The sequence below is a fragment of the Oryctolagus cuniculus genome, chromosome 2 (genome assembly GCF_051225735.1).
Source record: "Oryctolagus cuniculus isolate XC-2025 breed Fujian yellow rabbit chromosome 2, ASM5122573v1, whole genome shotgun sequence".
In the NCBI taxonomy this organism is placed as follows: Eukaryota; Metazoa; Chordata; class Mammalia; order Lagomorpha; family Leporidae; genus Oryctolagus; species Oryctolagus cuniculus.
The window spans coordinates 138,871,932-138,890,851 of NC_142868.1; the positions used below are offsets into that span (position 1 = coordinate 138,871,932).

Sequence of the window (18,920 nt, forward strand, 5' to 3'; positions counted from 1 at the left end):
GGTGTCAAAAGGGTTTCTGGTTCCAAACCCTTTTATACTCAGCTGCTTTTCTTGTCCTTAGATTATTTTACAGACTGCTATACAATGAACTTACAATGAACTTCTCTTTCTAACCTCGGCTACTTGGAGTAGATTCTGTCCTTGCCAATCTGAAAAGCTACTGTGCACACTAACTATAGAGCAGCCTTCAGAGCAGTCGGATGCTCTTGGACCCATTCCCAGGGCTGTGGTTAGTAGTATCCGAAGCAGCTGAAGGGGTTCTTTATAGGGGACAGCGCTTGAATATAGGCTAACAGTTGGGTCTGATGCACTTCAACAATTTGCTACCATCACACTGCAGTTTTGCTCCTGTGCAAGTCAAATTCAAAGCATAAGGAATGTTAGTAGAAACTGAATTCAGTGCTAAACAAATTTATTGAGACATAAAGCAAGCATAACTAGCAGATTACATGATAACAACTGTTAGATCCCATGGTTTCTGCATAGCACATTCTGATGACCAAATCCAGAGCGACTTTAAAATTTTTTTAGTTCTCCACTGTTTTTCCACAGTAGGAAATATTCAGAATCCAGAGGACATTTGTATTGAAGCACTTTCCTGAGTAATAAAACAGGCTTGCATCTGATGAAAAAGAAAAAAGAAGCCTATATCAATTTCTGCTTTCTGGGAGGAGGGGATGGGGAGCTTATTATACAGTCTTCAAACTAGCTATGCACTAATTTCAAGATCTCTCTCTCCATACATGTATTTATTTACCTGTCTGAAATCAATCATTTCAGATCTGGAAACAACTGTTGTGTTAGCAATGCGTCCTACAGTGGAAGCTTTGTTTTTGTGCAAGTTCGTCTTTCAATGCCTAGTAGTCAAGCTATAATTGAGCCTATTAGTATTATCTGCATAGATTGAGCAACAGAAAGTCAATAGATTCAACGGATAGTCTCCTGTTCATACACTTTGCTGTATGTGCCCCAAGTTTACCATAGATCTACCCCTGAAATTTAGAGCACAGAACAGAGAGCCCAAATGCTTGCCATTGACCCAGTTCAGGGTTTTTTGAGCTTTCCCTGCGCTTCACTTTTCTCATCCATAAAATGAGAATAACACTAGAACCCACAGTAAATGATTTTTGTGTGGAGCAAATGAGTTAGCAAACTTAAAGCACATAGAGCAGTGTCTGGCACAGAGCAAGTGCTGCACAAGTAGCAGTAGCCTTGATGACCATACCCTGAGTGACTGGTTGCTCCCCGTGGACATGCCTGAGACTAGACTATTCCACCAGCACTAAATTGGAGAGCACAGTAGGGAGTCTACTCACCTTGAATCTCATCAGCCTCGTATGTTGGAACCCCCTGGCACATGCCAGCAATGTGTTTTCCAAACTGGCTCAGGTCATCAACTTTGACAGGGTTGATGGAGTAGACCAGGCCCTTGGGAGGTGGTCCCCCTGCTCCTTTTTCCTGAGGATGAGTGTGAAGAAGACAGGGGGAAAGGAAGAAATAGAATGAATGCCATGCCCAGTAATGTGTTGATCTGAGGGGGTACAAGGCCAATGGGAAGCACTGCTGCACTGTAATGTTTCCATAATTGAGATGAAGAAGGGCAAATTTCAATGCATTATATCTAAGTACCCCAATGACATTATTTGTTTTGAAACCTCAGATTCTCATAAAAAAGAAGTTTGAGGCAAGATTTCATCTAAAAGCTTGGCCTCATTTGGTCATCTTAGATTGGGTTATATAATAATCAATTTCTGAGAATTCAGTTTACTGTTTTCTTTATCTTGTCAGTGAAAAGTACCTATTTATCAGCTACAGGGATACAAACTTATGCAAACATTTTCAGGCTCCATGGATCCCTTCTTTCTACCCACCTTAACTAGAGCTGGCAGATAAAATATAGACACACAGTTACATTTGAATTTCAGATAAATAATAAATCATTTTATTATAAATATAGCCCAAATATTGCATGGGATGCATTTATACTGAAAAAGACTCATTGACTAGCTGGAATTCATGCTTCGCTGAATATCTTCAATTTTTGTTTGCTAAATCTGATCATCCTAACTAACCTTTGGAGGAAAATGCTGTTGGAGAAATGTTCATCTAAGGTTTGCTTTTCTAACGGTCAAGGTTATCAGCTGTTATGTCCAGCCTCTGTGGAGATAGGTGTGAGCACACCACTAGGTGGTAACTGCCTGCGTTCAGGCAATTGCCAATTACTTTTTTCTCTTCACCTTTTGTTGTATTGCCCACTACAACATTCTGTGGTCAAGAGGGAATGACTGTGACCTTTACACTCCTCCCCTCCCTGCTTATTTTTTGAGATCATAAGGCCTTCCCTCATCCAAAATAAAAAAGACTTCTGTTTTTACCTTCTTTTCCTTGGCCAGTGCATCAAGAGCTTCAATGGAGGGTATGGCATCCTTGTTCAGTGTGTGCACAATGCACGACTTCTTGGCAAAGAGTCTGGTTGCAGCGAAGCCCTGTTAAACAGAGTCAGTAGTAAGGTGGATGCTCTCTCCCAAGCTTTTCTTATCAGAAGTCACTTCCACCAGCAGAGGGAAATGGAACTCCACAGATCATGAAGACTTGGGATAAGAGCACTGGATCTGGCCCTGTTTTGAAATCATATGACTGTAAGCTCTTTGAGAGGAGAGACTGAGTATCTAACACATTGCTTTGAGTTCTAGCATGAAGTCACTCTGTACATGTCGTTTTATTGACATCACCTAGGCTATCACATTTTTATTTCCTTAATTCGTTGCAATATTTCAAGGAGGCAGGTGAGATAGGAATCAGTTTTCTAACCAATCAGATGATAAAACTGAAACAATAAAGAGGTTGCTTTCAAGAAATATAAAGTTCATGAAATACAAGCTGGTAATTATGAAATAGGACCTCCTAGAAAATGTTAAGTGTTTTTTTTGTTTTGTTTTTTGCTTCTCTTACAAATGAATATTTATTGTTAACATTTCATTTGGTCCTTTTGAGGTTCAGGTAAAATGTCAATTTATTTCTTTTTATAAGGAAATTGAAGACAGAGTGAGATGGGCTATCCTTGGCAGCACTAATATTGTATAAGTCATTCATCATTACTGAGGATATTTGCAGGTGGACAAAAGAAATTTCAAATTTGTCTTGTATCCCCATGACCACTGAATATAGTGGATCCTAGTAACTGGTCATTGGTTTGAATGCTAAAAACTCATTAATGGTCATTATTTCTAGGGAATGAAAGTGGGTGAGCAAAACAGGTACTTTGACTTATAATTATTATGCTTTTATGTAGTTAAGATTTATTGTACTTGAATTCTTATGGTTAACTTGCACAACTCTTTGATAAAAAAAAAAAAGACACCACGTTTTTCTTCAAAGACTGGGAGTTGCACGTCGGTTACCTACAGCGTCATAATCCCAGAGGGTGTTCCAGGAGTTCCAGCCATTGTTATTGTCGACGTTGGCCACATTGTGCTCGTTGTTGACACTCACTGTCTGCTGCCCGCTTCCAGCAACGTTATTGTCATCACTGATGTTGATATTCTGAAGTTTATAAGAAATTAAAAATGATTTAATGCAGCATTTCATTGAATATGCATTTTGGTACCAAACTCTAAAAAGTGAGACTTACATAGCCAGAAAGACCAGGAATGATGAACAGTCCGAGAAGTCCAACAAAGATCATCTGAAATCACAAGTAATATTGATTTTTATCACATTGCAAAATGAGATCCTCTTCTTTCTTCTTCTATTTCAGCTTATGAAAGGTTTACTGTGACCCAGCAGGTTAAACCACAACTTGGGGTGCCTAGGTTTGAGCCCTGGCTGCTCTGTGCTTCCCATCTAGCTTCCTGCTAATGTGCCTGGGAGGCAACCAATGATGGTCCAAGTATTTTGCTTCTGGCCACCCACATGGCTGACCCAGGTGGAGCTCTTTGCTCCTGATTTTGGCCTGGCCCAGCCCCTGTTTTTGTGGATATTTGGCGAGTGAACCAGTGGATGGAAGATCTCTCTCTCTCTCTCTCTCCCTGTCTTTCTGCCTTTCAAATAAATAAATGCACCTTTTAAAAAATTTACTAATGTGTTGAGTGATCTGTTTTTTTTACCTTGTATATTTTTAGCCACAGAAAATTTCAATGATAATTTAGAAATATTGATTAATTATAATAATATAATATATGTTTTATAACTTTATTTTATTTTTAAAGTTTTTATTAATATAAAGAGAATAGATTTCATGTATTTCGTAGATACAATTCTGAGCTAAACATACTTCCTTCCCTTCTTCTCTCAATCCCTTCTCCTTCCTTCCTTTTTTTTTCTTTAATTTTTGTAACAGCATACTTTCAATTTACTTGATAATCATAGGCTCAATGCACCACTAACCACAATGTTCAACAATTAAAAAGCAGAAAGACCACTGTTCTAAAGGAATGTAGACAAGGGCTATAATGTAGACCTTCTGAATCCCATTTTTAACGAACAGCATATGTGATAAGAAGACAGTTATAAATTCTGAAACTCATATCTGAAAATAATTTAATTTCTAGATCATTACTATTTTATATTTTCAACCCCATTATAGAGCCTGCTATTAATTATTCCCCTGTAGTTTTAAAATGAATGAAAATATTCATGTGATTTTAGCCATCTTGTTATAAGAAACATGGCACTAGCAGCACCTTTGGCAGAATTCGAGGGTTGCTCTCAAGTTTCTGTCTGGATTCCCCATGCAAGGCTGTTCTAGCTTCATGCTTCAGACTCTTTCCCAAACAAATGGCTGTGGACAAGGCCTAAGGGAAATCTTTTGACTTGGAGATCCACCACACAACAAAGCATGGGGCAAGTTTCTCACCTATTTATTTTGATACCAAACTTTTTATCTTGCATGGACAACTCGGGAGTTTTGGTAAAAGGGGGAATTCAAGAATGGGAAAGATCAGGCACTGCCTAGGACTTAGGGACTGTTTGCCTTCTGCAGAGAAACCTAGGTCAGATGATGTGGAAAGTAAGCTCATTCTAGATAGCTCACTATAATGTGCTCAGACAGTTGTCAAATCCCGTTATAATCATCCTTCTCCATAGATATGCCTATAAATGCCGGAATGCCATGAAAAGGAAAGATAACGTTCTGTTTTTAAAAAAAGTTTTCTGTTATGGTGATTTTGCCAGAAGAAATAGACTCTCTTATCTGAGACTAGTAACAGTACCCAATTACAGAGCAAGAACTCCAAAAGGAAGCAGATCTACTCACTGCGATCTTCATGTCTGCAGGAATGCAATGGAGCAGAGGAGAAGGTAGCCATGGGCTTGCCTCGGAAGCCTTCTCATATTTGTACTTGACTGGCTCTGCTCAAATCTGGTGTGATTAGGTGGAGTTGCAGACTTATCTTTCTCCAAATCCTGTAGCTGGCCCATGACCTAGCATATCAGGAAACTTTTGGAAATTTCTTCCTGGGTAGCAAGACATTTTGACATAGAGTTCGTGTGATTCATCCTCTGTTGAAGGTATTACAGTAAACTCAGTAGGATTAATGATAACTTCTGGCTCCATTGAAGCTGTGGGTGTGGGTATCTTACACATTGACATTATTGCTCAGATTTGGTATAAGAGAATAATCCCTAAAACCAAACAAGACCACAGGTGGAAAAACTGTGTATACCCGGCCTTCCAGATAACAGCTCTCATAGGAACGTGCACCTGATGTTCTCTTCCAGCCTTACCTGAGCCCATTTCCAGTGGTTTTGCTTAGGCCAAACATGCTTTACCGCATCTATCCTCTTATAAGTCTCTCAATGGTTTACCAGGGTTTGGTTAGAAAACCTGGATGCTGGTGGGCATTTCGCGCAGCAGTTAAGATGTGCTGAGATACTTGCGTCCCATGCTGCAGTGCCTGGATTTCAGTTTCAGCTCTGCTTCCCATTCCAGCTTCCTGTTAATGCACACCATGGCAGGTAGTGGTTGCTGGCTCAAGGATTGGGTCCCTGCCACCCACTTGGGAAACTTGAGTTAAGCTTTTGTCTCCTGGATTTAGCCTCACTCACCTCTGGCTCTTAAGGGCATTGGGAAATGAACCAGCTGATGGGACATCTTTCTCTCTCAGATAAGCATAAATTAATTACTTTGTTAATTAATTAAAAAAGAAAACCTAGGGCCATTCACAGAACTTTCTTCTCCCTGCCTCCACATTCAGTCAGTTATTAAATTATGTCATTTCATCCCAGAAGGCCTTTCAACTCTGGCCCTGCCTAGAAGCCGCCTCTTCTGGACTTCTACAACAGCAGTGTAATGGATCGCTCTGGTTCTGAGTCTCTTGCGTTTTCTATAGGTTGTCTTTCTAAAGCACATCTGTAAATACAAACGACTCCGCCACGCATAGGAACTGTCACCAGCAGTCTCCAACATGAGTTCAAACTCATTAGATGGTGCTCCCTTCGGCAGCACATATACTGAAATTGGAACAATACAAAGAAGATCAGCATGGTCCCTGTACAAGGATGACACACAAATTCTTGAAGCGTTCCATATTTTTTGTAAATAAAGATTGCTTGCTTTGTAAAAAAATTTTATTTTTATTTTTTATTTTTTTATTTTTTGACAGGCAGAGTAGACAGTGAGAGAGAGAGACAGAGAGAAAGGTCTTCCTTTGCTGTTGGTTCACCCTCCAATGGCCGCCGCGGCTGGCATGCTGCAACTGGCGCATCACGCTGATCCAAAGGCAGGAGCCAGGTGCTTCTCCTGGTCTCCCATGGGGTGCAGGGCCCAAGCACCTGGGCCATCCTCCACTGCACTCTCGGGCCACAGCAGAGAGCTGGCCTGGAAGAGGGGCAACTGGGACAGAATCCAGCGCCCTGACCTGGACTAGAATTTGGTGTGCCGGCCGCCGCAAGACGGAGGATTAGCCTTGTGAGCCACGGTGCTGGCCTGTAAAAAAAATTTTTTAAAAAACCTCATCCCTGGTCCCCAGGGTGCTTTATAACAAGGTTTCTGAAGCTTCTCCAGCCATTTCTGCCCCTTCTAGCTTCTGGCCTTATTCTAGCTCTACCAGAGCTTCAGACTCCGAGGCCTTTGTACATGCTATTTTCTTATCCTCCAGTGCCACACCCTGGCCTTTCTCTACTTGATAAATTGCTGTTCGTTTTTCAACACCCAACTCAAATACCGCCACCTCTATCACTTGTGGCCTGTTTCCTAGTAAAAACATCTTTCTTTTTCTCTCTGAGCAATAAAAGAAATCTCTGTCCTTTCATTTGTCTCTACATAATTTAATTTTCATAACTCTAGTAGAAATTCTATCACTTGAACAAACAAGTAAATACTCAGTCTTGGAGGCAAATTCAAGTTTGAGATTTTCCTACTCCCTCCTACAAACTGGTACAAGGAATGATATCTTTTTTTTTTTTTTTAATTTTTGATAGGCAGAGTGGATAGTGAGAGAGAGAGACAGAGAGAGAAAGGTCTTCCTTTGCTGTTGGTTCACCCTCCAATGGCCGCCGCTGCAGCCAGCGCACCGCGCTGATCCGATGGCAGGAGCCAGGATCCAGGTGCTTTTCCTGGTCTCCCATGGGGTGCAGGGCCCAAGCACCTGGGCCATCCTCCACTGCACTCCCTGGCCATAGCAGAGAGCTGGCCTGGAAGAGGGGCAACCGGGACAGAATCCGGCGCCCCGACCGGGACTAGAACCCGGTGCGCCGGCGCCGCAAGGTGGAGGATTAGCCTATTGAGCCACGGTGCCGGCTAGGAATGATATCTTAAAAAAGCAATGGAAACATACAAAATAACATTTTAATAATTATTCCTAGAAAGCATCTCATTCCAGAAAATCCAAATTTACTGAGTAACTGTGTTGGTATAGGAGAGAAATTTGTTTCAAATTTCAGCAACCTGATGGGAAATCTTTCTTTCTTTTTTTTTTAAGGGTTATTTATTTATTTGAAAGTCAAAGTTACACAAAGAGAAGGAGAGGCAGAGAGAGAGAGAGAGAGAGAGAGAGAGAGAGAGAGAGAAAGAGGTCTTCCATCTGCTGGTTCACTCCCCAATTGGCTGCAACGGCAGGAGCTGTGCTGATCCGAAGCCAGGAGCCAGGAGCTTCTTCTAGGTCTCCCACAAGAGTGCAGGAGCCCAAAGATTTAGGCCATCTTCTACTGCTTTCCTAGGCCATAGCAGAGAGCTGGATTGGAAGAGGAGCAGCCAGGTCTCAAACCAGCCCGCATATGGGATTCCGGCACTGCAGTCAACAGCTTTACCCATTAGGCCATAGAGCCAGCCCTGGGAAATCTTTCTTAAAGCATCACTGAGCTCTTAATTTTTGTTGTTTCGTCTGGGACCATTTCTTTCCAAAGCACATGTAATTCTGCCTTTCTGTTCCTGCTTGTGTATATCTGTCAAATTGTGTTTGCCAGGCTCTCTGGGTCCCTTGACAGGCAGGCAATGATATATTATGCCCCAGATTCACTGTTATCTTGAGTGTTAGAGTATTGCAAATGGAGCCTTGAAAAAAATTTTTGCTAAAAGAAGGTCTCGAGTAATTCCACTATTTGTGTAAGATATATGAAAGTAGAGATAAAAGAGAATGTTGATCAATAACTTCATTTTTCATCATTATGAAGAACAATCAAACCTGGTTAAGCAACTCTGTGCTGAAAAGGATTTGGAGAAAACAAGCCCAAAAGAAGAATGGAACTCAGAAGGTGCTAGTAACATGTTGCGCTGTAATGACCTCATGTCTGATTTAGAAATATCACTAGTCCTTGTTCAGTGTTCAGATGGAAGCAATTTAGCAATAACAATGTAAAAGCCCTTGTGCTTATGGTGTGTTCATTCAGTCATGGCAGTTAGGCCTGGAAAGGACCAACCTGCTCATTGAAAGATGAGAACCAGATTGCAAATGGTTAGAAGCACAGGGCTAGGCCTTGCAGAGCCATGCCCAGGGCCAGTGTCTTGTGAGGACACAGTGGCTCCCATACCACACTGGCTTCATGGTTTCCTTGGCAGATAAGGCCCAAGTGAAGGACTTGCCCTAAAACCATTAAACAACGAAGCACACTTTTCTCACTCATCAAGTGTTCTGTAGGGAGACACATCATAATTGGCTTTCTTTTCTACATCTCAAAAAGAACATGCACACATGTGTGTTTTTTTTCTTAAATTCTTTTTCATTTTATTTAAGGGGAGGGAAAGGGAGTGAGAAAGAATAAGAGGGAGGAAAAGGAGGAGGAGAATAAAGTGGGGGAGAGAGAGGTCTTCTATCTTCTGTTTTACCCCCAAATCCCAAATCTCTGCACCAGCCAGGACTGGGCCAGGTCAAAGCCAGAAGCTTGGAACTGAGTCTGAGTCTCCCACGTGGGTGGCAGGAACTCAAGTACTTGAGCTCCAAGGCAATCTCTGTTGTCTCCAAGGTGTGTATTAGCAGGAAGCTGGAATGGGAAGCAGAGCTAAGACTTGAACCCAGGTGTCCTGACACGGGTTGTGTGCATCCCAAATGCAATATTTTTTCTGAAAGATTTTATTTATTTATTTGAGGGGTAGAGTTACAGGCAGAGAGAGACACACACACACAGAGAAAGGTCTTCCTTCCATTTGTTCACTCCCCAAACAGCTGAAGCCAAAGCCAGGAGCTTCTTCTGGGTGTCCCACGTGGGTACAGAAGCCTAAGTGCTTGGGCCATCTTCTACTGCCCTCCCAGGCCACAGCAGAGAGCTGGATGGGAAGAGGAGCAGACTAGAACCGGCACCCATATGGGATGCCGGCACCACAGGCAGAAGATTAACCTACTGCACCATAGTGCCAGCCCCACAAATGGAATCTTACCACTGCACACACGCCTGCCACCGTGAGTATCCTTCTCACTCGTGGAAGACTGCATCCACAGATGAAGACATTGAATCCTCAGAGGTGCCTGGGGAATTGTAAGCTTCCAGGTTTATTCAATTATGTTCTCTTTCCGCCCACGCTCCTAGTCTCAAATTCCTGGAAAATGCTTAATAAAGCTTATCCATGGGGACTTATTCTGGGATGTACTTTTGCTTTAGGGGTCCCAATGGGTTTGAATAAAAACCAACCCCATGCATCCATGTCGGAAAAGGTTTTTCATGGGTCACCAGGTCAAATAATAGCAATGGGTCACTGGGTCAAATACCCCCCCTACACATTTTTCTCACATTAAAAAATAATCATTCATCATGCAGCAGCAACTCATCACGCTTCAGCTGTTGCAACGCTCCTTTTAGGCACAGGTGCCCCAGAAGACTTCAAGATGCAAAGCTATTAATGCTCATATGCCAAGACCCTGAAGGCCACGTGAGAGGCAGAGCTGGCTCTGTAGGTATGTGATCAGTGTGATGTATAGGGCCCACGCTCAGAAGAGAAACCCACACATGGGGTTTTAGTGTTTTGTAGTCATCATCCTGAAATTCTTAATGGTCTGATTTTGGAATTTTTGTTTTGTAAATGAAGTCCAATGGGACAATGGAGCATGTACTGGGGACTGGAGCCTTGGCTACGTCTGGTCTGGCTTCCTCAACTCTCCCCACCTCCCTGGTTGTGCTCTTGACCACCGCTCCCCTACCTCCATAGGTGGAAGCTGGCTGTGGGTGCAGGAAGGGTCAAGGTCGGGCACCCACACCTGCACGCTGAGTTGCTGCATGAGGTCCCAGATGCCTTTGAGGATCTTCACTCATCTTGCAACTATCCTGTGCCCAAAGGAGGGTGTGATGTTAAAGAACAAATGAAAAATACATAACAGGTTGAGAGAAAGAACATACAGATAACAGGAACAAGATTCTTTTTCTGTCTGAACAGGGAGTGCCATATTCCCATTTTTGCACTAGTCTTGGCAAATTATTTAACAGCCCTGGTGGGATGCAAGACACACGCATAGTATGGATGTAGCCACATAAGGTAAGAAGGAGGTGAAGTTACGAAAGGCTTTGTAACTTGTTAAGGTCTCATGACAGACAGGAACGGAAGGGTGGACTCACATTACCCTGGGGCTGGGCTCCTTCCCTTATGCCTTGCAGCTTCTCCAGACGAGCAGCAGATACAGTGAGAGGAATGTGACTTTTCTACGCGGGAGTATGGAGAGGTGTCACGCGGCAGATGAACCTTTGCCTGGGCCGTAGGACAGACTTAGACACGTAAGGTGGAAGTGCTCTGGCCTCCAGCCTAGCAGCAGAGCCAGGAGGTGTGAACTGGGAAGGGGAGTGGAGTGGCTGTGAGGACTCAGAACATTCCTAACATTCTCAGATTCGCCTTGCTGATGACTAAATAGCTCATTGAATCGCAAGTAGATAGAGAAAACCGAGTCACGGTTGTCCAGCTTATCAAGCACTCACTTGCCACACTGCGGGCTTGAGATATTACAGGGATCTAATCTTCTCCAGTAGCCACCTGCATCTGCCCTTTCTCCTCGGCCCCACACTTCCCTGCATGTCTGACGACTCCTTTCTCTGTCCCACACCCATGTGTCAAACATCCATGAACTCCTCCCAGTAAATTAATATTTTAGTTGCTGACCACATGTGTGTCTCTAGGAAAAAAAAAACACATCTCACTGTTTTCATAACTGACACAGCTTTACATTTGATTTGATCTCGACATGAGGTAATATTAGGCATGCAATGCATAAAAGGAGAAATAGAAGCATGGATGTATGTTTTAAAATCGCAAGTATGTTTTATTGTTTACAGTACTAACGGTTCATCTTAACACTGATTGCTTGTATATATGGATGATGCACTGGGGGCCTCCCTGCACACCTACCAGGGTGTGAATTTCTCACTAGGGACCTCACACTCCCTGTCTCTGGCATACTGTCTCATGACTAGGGTTCGGTTAAGAACGACCTCAACTGAACTGCAGGTGCAGAATAGCTCCTACCCTTATTGGCCACTTTCCTCAAATCTAGAAGGGGCCAAACATTTCCCAGGAACTCCCTCTCTTTTCCTGAGTGGGAGTTAAAAAAGAAAAGAATTTTAATCAGAAACGAATTCTCTTAAATCTATAGTATTATCAGTAGAGTACATTGGTCCTTACCTGTAGGAGCTTCTTCCCTCTTCCCCACTCAATGCTCCAGTGCTTGTCAGTCTATCCAAGTCCTCTGTGTCACCTTCACTCTGAATTTAACTGCATATCATACTGGACAATTAGAAGGTGCCAGGCTTCTTGCACCTTCTCTCTCCTTCTTCCAACCTCTACCTTCATCCAACTTTCATTCCCTCCTATTTTGAAGGAACGTGTCCCTATGTGGGGTCCATGACAAATACCTCCGTCTCTGATGTCCACCTGCCTCTATCAAATAACTGTCCTGTCTCTCATACTTCAAATGCTTCCTGTCAGCTTGCTCCTTTTTGGTTTGTATAATCAAATCTCCCTAATACTAACAAAATGAAACAAACCAAAAGCAAACATGAAGACCTTGCTGCAACTCTACCTTTCTCATAAACAGAGACCTTATGCCCCCTTATATTTCTTAACAATATAACATTTCTGATTCTTCTTGCTCACCTACTAGTCATAGCTCATGCCCCTGAAATCTGGCTTCAGTTCTAGAGAATAGTGGTGGCATTCAGAGTCTCTGATATGCTGGATTTATCAGTAGTCATCTGATTTGATTTCTTCCTACTGTTTTGATCCTGCTATTCTCTTAAACTTTTTTTGAAAGTCTGTGCTCCCTTAGTGTCTGTGATACCCCTTTCTCTCGTTTGACTCCAGCTTTTCTCTCTCCCCTCCCAACACTTGCTGGCCTCTCTTCTGTCGTCCATCCCTTCAGTGTTGGTGTTGGATTCTATCCTTGATCATCTTTCCTCGCCCTTTGCATTCGTCTGGTCTGACCTCCTCTATTCAGAACACCAGGGCCACCTCTACATGATGGAAAAACACAGGCAATCCTACTAACTTTTAGGCTTGGTCTACTGCATATACTAGATGCATTTAATGATCAGGATGCAAAATCAAATAGGCTTCAAACCATTTTGAAAATTCAAAAATGATTTTTATTAGCTCTTAAACACACTGTTTTCCTATGATTTCATTTTATTTGAATGGCATTCAAAACTATGAGTCAATCAAGACTGGTGCCTCAGCTGGCCTCACTTCTGACTATTCACCTCCCTTCTGCTTCCTCAGACACCTTCAATTGATCACCTTCAATCATTGGTCAGCCTTTAATTTCTGTCTTCTATTTTTTTTTAAAGATTTATTTATTTATTTGAAAGTCAGAGTTACACAGAGAGAGGAGAGGCAGAGAGAGAGAGAGAGGTCTTCCATCTGATGGTTCATTCCCCAAATGACCACAATGGCCAGAGCTGAGCTGATCTGAAGCCAGGAGCCAGGAGCTTCTTCCAGGTCTCCCACGTGGATGCAGGGGCCCAAGGACTTGGGCCATCTTCTACTGCTTTCCTAGGCCACAGCAGAGAGCTGGATGGGAAGTAGAGCAGCTGGGACTTGAACTGCTGCCAGCGCTTCAGGCCAGGGCATTAAACCCGTGGTGCCACAGTGCTGGCTCCTAATTTCTGTCTTTTAAAAAAATGATCTGGAGCTGATGCTTGGTGCAACAATTAAGACTCTGCCTGGAGGCTCTCACTGCATAATCTGTTGAGAGCCTGTGTTGGAGTCCAGCTTCCTGGTACTGTGCACCCTGAAGGCAAGGACGCCTCAAGTCCTTGGCTTCCTGCCACTCACGCTGGAGACTGGGATTAAGTTTCAGACTCCAGGCTTTGGCCAGGCCCAGCCCCAGCTATTCAGGCCTTTGGGGGAGTGAACCAGTAGATGAAAGATCTCAGTCATCTGTCTCTCAGCCTTTCAATTAAACAAAAATAAATAAATAATTTAAAAATGATAAAAAAATATTCATGATCATAAAAGTAATTTATAGGAAGTTGTGGAAAACAAAAAATTATCAAAGAACAATTGACACATATCATTCTACTATGTAAGTATAAATCACTTAACTTTTTAGTATCTTCCTTTTTCATTTCCCTTGAGACTTCATTGATTCTTACATTATTTAGAAATGTGTTGTTTATTCCCCAAATATTTTGGCATTTTTCCATTATCTTCCTGTTACTGATTTCTATTTTATTCCATTGTGGTCTGACACTAATATTTCACTCCACTCTCTTTTTGCTTGCATCATTTTTGAAATCCATTGTTGTTTTCATCATTTTTTCTTTATTTTTGTGGTGTTCCCCCCTCTTCTGGCTTCTTTGAAGATTCTCTCTTTGTCTTTGGTTTTTCTGCAGCTTGAATATGACACATATACGTGTAGATTTTGGCGGGGGCATTTACCCTGTTTGGTGTCACTGAACTTTCTGAATCTGTTGTTTGGTGTCTGTACTTGGTTTTGGGAAATTCTTGCTTCATTACTTCAAATATTTCTTCTGCTCTTTTTCTCTTTCTTCTCCTTCTAGAATTCCAACTAGGCATATTTTACACCTTTTGAGAAGTTCCCACAGTTCTCGGATATTCTGCCCTTTTCTGTTTCTCTTTGTATTGCAGTTTGGGAAGTTCCTTTTGAAATATTTTCACCTTCCTTGGCTCTTTCCTCCTCCATGTCCAGTCTATTAAAGAACTCATCGAAGGCATTCTTGACTCTTGCTGCAGGTTTTTGATGTCTAGCATTTCCTTTTGCTTCTTAGAGTTGCCATCTCTTTGCCCGTCTGCTCTTGCATGCTGTCTACTTTTTCTGTTAGAACCCTTACCATCGTAATCATAGTTATTTTAGATTCTCTGTCTGATAATTCCAACACTGCCACATATGAGTCTTCTTCTGAGGCTTGCTTTATCTCTTCAGAAGGTGTTTTCTCTTGCCTTTTAAGCATACCTTGTAATTTTTTACTGCAAGCCAAATGTAACTCTATTAGGTGATAGCAAATGAGGTAAATATTCCTTTTGTATGTTTTAGATTAATCTGATTAGGTATTAAATTGCATTTTCCATTTGTGTATGGGTGTGAGGAGCTTCACTCAACATAATGCACTTGAGATTTGAATCTGTTGTGGTACATCTGTTTTAAAGTTAAATTGTTCTTTTTTATTGTTAAGCAGCATTCTATTATATTAGCACACAATGGGTTATCTATTCATTCACAAGTTGAAAGGATTTGGGGGGCTGGTGCTGTGGTTCAAGCCAGGGCTTACAGCGCCAGCATCCCATGGGGGCACAGATTTGAGTCCTGGCTGCTCCACTTCCGATCCAGCTCTCCGCTATGGACTGGGAAAGCAGAAGAAGATGGCCCAAGTGCTTGGGCCCCTGCACCCATGTGGGAGACCCAGAAGAAGTTCCTGGCTTCAGATCAGCACAGCTCCGGCCATTGCAGCCATTTGGGGAGTGAACCAGCGGATAGAAGACCTCTCTCTCTCTCTGGCTCTACCTCTCTCTGTAACTCTGTCTTTCAAATAAATAAAATAAATCTTAAAAAAAAAGAAAGGATTTGGATTGTTTCTATTTTCTTTGGTGATTACAAACAAATCTACAAATACTCTTGTACAGATTCTAATGTGCCCATCTATTTTCATTTCCCTTGGTAAATATCCAGGAGTGAGATTGCTGGTTCATATGCTAATTACAATCAACTTTGTGAGAAATACTCAATCTGTTTTCCAGAATGGTTCCATCATCTTAGCTTCCCTCCAGCAAAGCATGACTGTTCCAGTTGCTCCTCTCTGACGAGATTTGGGATTTTCTGTTCTGTTAGCTCTTTCAGCCATTCCAATGGGTGTGCAGTGAGAGCATCATGGTTTTGACTTGTGTTTCTCTAATTGCCAATGAAACTGAGCAACTTTCTACTCACCGTTTTGCCACCTCTTCGGCAAAAAATCTTTCAAAAATTTCTTTGCCGGCTTCGAAAATTCAACTGCATGTTTTCTTGTTTTTTAAATTTACATATTCCAGGTACAGTTCTTTATCAGATACTTGTTTTGCGAATATTTTCTCCCAGTCTGCAGCTTTTATTTTCCTTTTCTTGACCATGTCTTTGGAAGAACAAAAGATTAACTTTATTGAAGTTCAATTTATTAATTTTATTAACATTTTAAAGTATGATATTAGCTGAGGACATTTTTTGAAGATATCCTTTATCAGAGTGAAGACATTTCTTTCTATTTCTAGTTTTATAGGAGTTGATACCATGAGTGCATGTTGAACTTTGCTAAATCCTTTTCTAAATCTATGAAGGTGGTGACATTTTTTTTTTTTTTAGTTTATAATATGTTGGAGTACACTGATTAATTTTCAAATGTTGAATAAACCTTATAATATCAGAATAAGCTTCACTTGGTCTTAGTATATTGCTATTTTTTGTAATGCTGTATTTAATATGTTCATAGTTTTGAAGATTTCTTTGACTTATGCTGATGAGGGACATTTGTAGTTTCTGTTTTCATCATATATTTGTCTATTTTTATTTTATTGTCTATTTTTTTTCTATTTCTAATACTGGCCTAATAGGATGAATTGGGAATTGTTTTATCCTTACCTGTTTTCTAGAAGAATTTGTGTAGGATTCATGTTCTCTCTTCCTTAAGTGTTTGATTAAATTTGTCTGTGAAATCATCTTTCCCTGAGATTTCCTTTGTGAGGAGGATTCTAGCTACAAATTCAATTTCTTTTATTGACCTTGGGCTGCTCAGGTTATTTATTTCTTCTTGAGTGAATTTTGGTAGTTTGCATCTTGTAAGGATTTTGGTCATTTTGCCTCTGTTATTGAATTTGTGGGCATAAAATCATTTGTAAAGTTTCCTTATTCTTTGGGTCTAAAGTCAGCAATAATACTCCCTTTTTAACACTGAAGAGAATAATTCATGACTTCTTTCCTTTTAATTCTTTGAATAGGTTGGCTAGTGACTGATCACTTAAATAAATCATTGGTGTTCGTCATTGATTTATTCCTGTTTCAATTTCACTGATTCCTGCTCTTTATGACTTCTTGCCCTGTGTTTGATTGGAGTTTAATTTGATATTTGTTTTTGAATTTAATTTATTTTAAAAATAAGGTAGAATCTTTGATCATTTGAGATCATTTCTTCCATTAATATAGATATTTAATGTTATACATTTCTTTCTAAGCTTAAGTTTCAGCCCACAGGTGTTGTTATGATGCATTTTTACTTTTACTTAATTAAAAATGTTTTCTAAATCCCCTATGACTTCTTCTTTAGCCTATGGTTTACTTAGAAGAGATTTTGAAAAATGCTCAATAGTTAGATTTTCCGGATAGCTTAGTTCTACTTTAATTAAATTTATTGTTATGTGACATTCCAATTCTAGAGTTGCTTATGAGATTGAATATGTTCTATTTATAATAACTATTGATAATTATATTGGACAAATTTCCCTGGGAACTGACTCCAGGTTAATGACTATTACATTTTATATAGATGATGTTGTCAAGGTTCCCAGAATTCCTTCTGAGGAGGCACTTGGGTACTCTTTCTTTGCAGTGAGGCTGCTCATCAATGCAGCAAGAAATTAGAAAACTGGAATTCCAATCCAGATGGGATGTTTCTGGAGCCTTGATTCTTCACTGTCTCCTAGTACTGCTCCCTCTCTTCTGCTAATCAGATACTTTGTTCTTTTGTGTTGTTTTAAAGTGAAGGTAAAATTCTACACCATTATACCAATGTTGGGATAAAAACCATAATCAATAACTGGTTAAAGGGTATTGGGTTCCTCCTCTCTTTGGGAAGAAAGTTCAAATATAGGATGTCTTTTGGGTTTGTAGAAACTATGAAAAATTAAGTATGCATGTTAAAATTTCCTTTTTTAAGATTTATTTATTTATTTGCATTACACATAGAGAGAAGGAGAGGCTAAGGCAGAGAGAGTGAGAGGTCTTCCATCCACTGGTTCACTCCCTACCTGGCTGCAATGGCCGGAGCTGTACGGATCCAAAGCCAGGAGCCAGGAGCTTCTTCTGGGTCTCCCACATGGGTGCAGGGGTCCAAGTATTTGGGCCATCTTTACCTGCTTTCCCAGGCCATAGCAGAGAGCTGGATCAGAAGTGGAGCAGCTGGGACTCAAACCAGCACCCATATGGGATGCCAGCACTGCAGGTGGTGGCTTTACCCACTAGGCCACAGTGCTGGCCCTGCATATTAAAATTTCAAGGTAAGCACTAAGTGATAAAAAATTAAGCATTTTATAAATATTTTAATCAATACAAATAGAACAGGAAAATAAGAAAGAATGAGGAAAAGGAAGTAAATATACAATAAAATAAGAGTAGAAGAAATCTGAAGTGTATTAGTAACCACAGTAAAGGAAACAGATGATGCTCACATATTAAAAGAGTTTTCAGACTGGACAATAAATATAACTTGATAAAGCTACCATCTAAAGCAGTATCAACACAGAAAAGTTGTAGCAGATCAGAGAAATATGCACACAAATATGATCAAACAAAAACAACAAAGAAGAGAACATGAATAGAGGCAAAAGCGGTCCCTATTCCACCCAGAGGGAGACATAGTTAGCCCTCCAGGATGTTGTGTTGGTGATGAATTTGCCCACTCCAAAGAACACTGCTGAGAACAGCATCAAGCAAAACCCCACAAACATTATATAGAAAGAGACAAAAGCATAATCTTAAAGGATTTGAATATCTCTAGAAGAATTAGTTAAGTTTGGTAAGTCAAAATTTAGGAATAATGTAGAATACTTGAAAAGAAAAATTGACAAGATTGATTTATCAGAAATACCCTTTAAAATCTAATCATCATATGGAGAATGTGTGTCACACATGTGGAATGTTTGCAAATGTGGAAATAGAAAGGGAAAGTGGGAGAGAGAGAGAGAGAGAGATCTCCATTCGCTGGTTCACTCTGAGTCTATAGGTCTAATCATGATCATAGCCAGCATTTGTAGAGCACTTATTATGTTTCACCACCTCTCGAACACTTTACATATATGAAATCACCTATAG

General features: G+C 40.9%; 1 protein-coding gene and 1 non-coding gene across 2 annotated transcripts; one reads left to right on the top strand and one right to left on the bottom strand.

Moving 5' to 3' along the window:
- Positions 1-395: 395 nt before the first annotated feature.
- Positions 396-5,357, bottom strand: LOC100340733 (gastrokine-1). The gene is made up of 6 exons (XM_002709659.5): positions 5,255-5,357; positions 3,632-3,685; positions 3,406-3,543; positions 2,376-2,486; positions 1,317-1,458; positions 396-622 (listed from the first exon to the last, which is right to left on the bottom strand). Exons 1-6 carry the CDS (start codon positions 5,264-5,266, stop codon positions 528-530), a joined length of 552 nt encoding a protein of 183 aa, XP_002709705.2. The 5' UTR covers positions 5,267-5,357; the 3' UTR covers positions 396-527.
- Positions 5,358-6,426: 1,069 nt separating this feature from the next.
- On the top strand, positions 6,427-6,533 carry LOC127490403 (U6 spliceosomal RNA). Its single transcript, XR_007918365.3, has one exon. It is a non-coding gene; the product is annotated as a U6 spliceosomal RNA (small nuclear RNA).
- Positions 6,534-18,920: the final 12,387 nt, after the last annotated feature.

Excerpts from the sequence above, each read along its gene's own strand:
- LOC100340733 (XM_002709659.5), bottom strand. Across the intron at positions 1,459-2,375 it reads CACTGGCCAAGGAAAAGAAG|GAAAAAGGAGCAGGGGGACC; the intron begins GTAAAAACAGAA and ends ACTCATCCTCAG. Across the intron at positions 623-1,316 it reads CGAGGCTGATGAGATTCAAG|ATGCAAGCCTGTTTTATTAC; the intron begins GTGAGTAGACTC and ends CTTTTTCATCAG.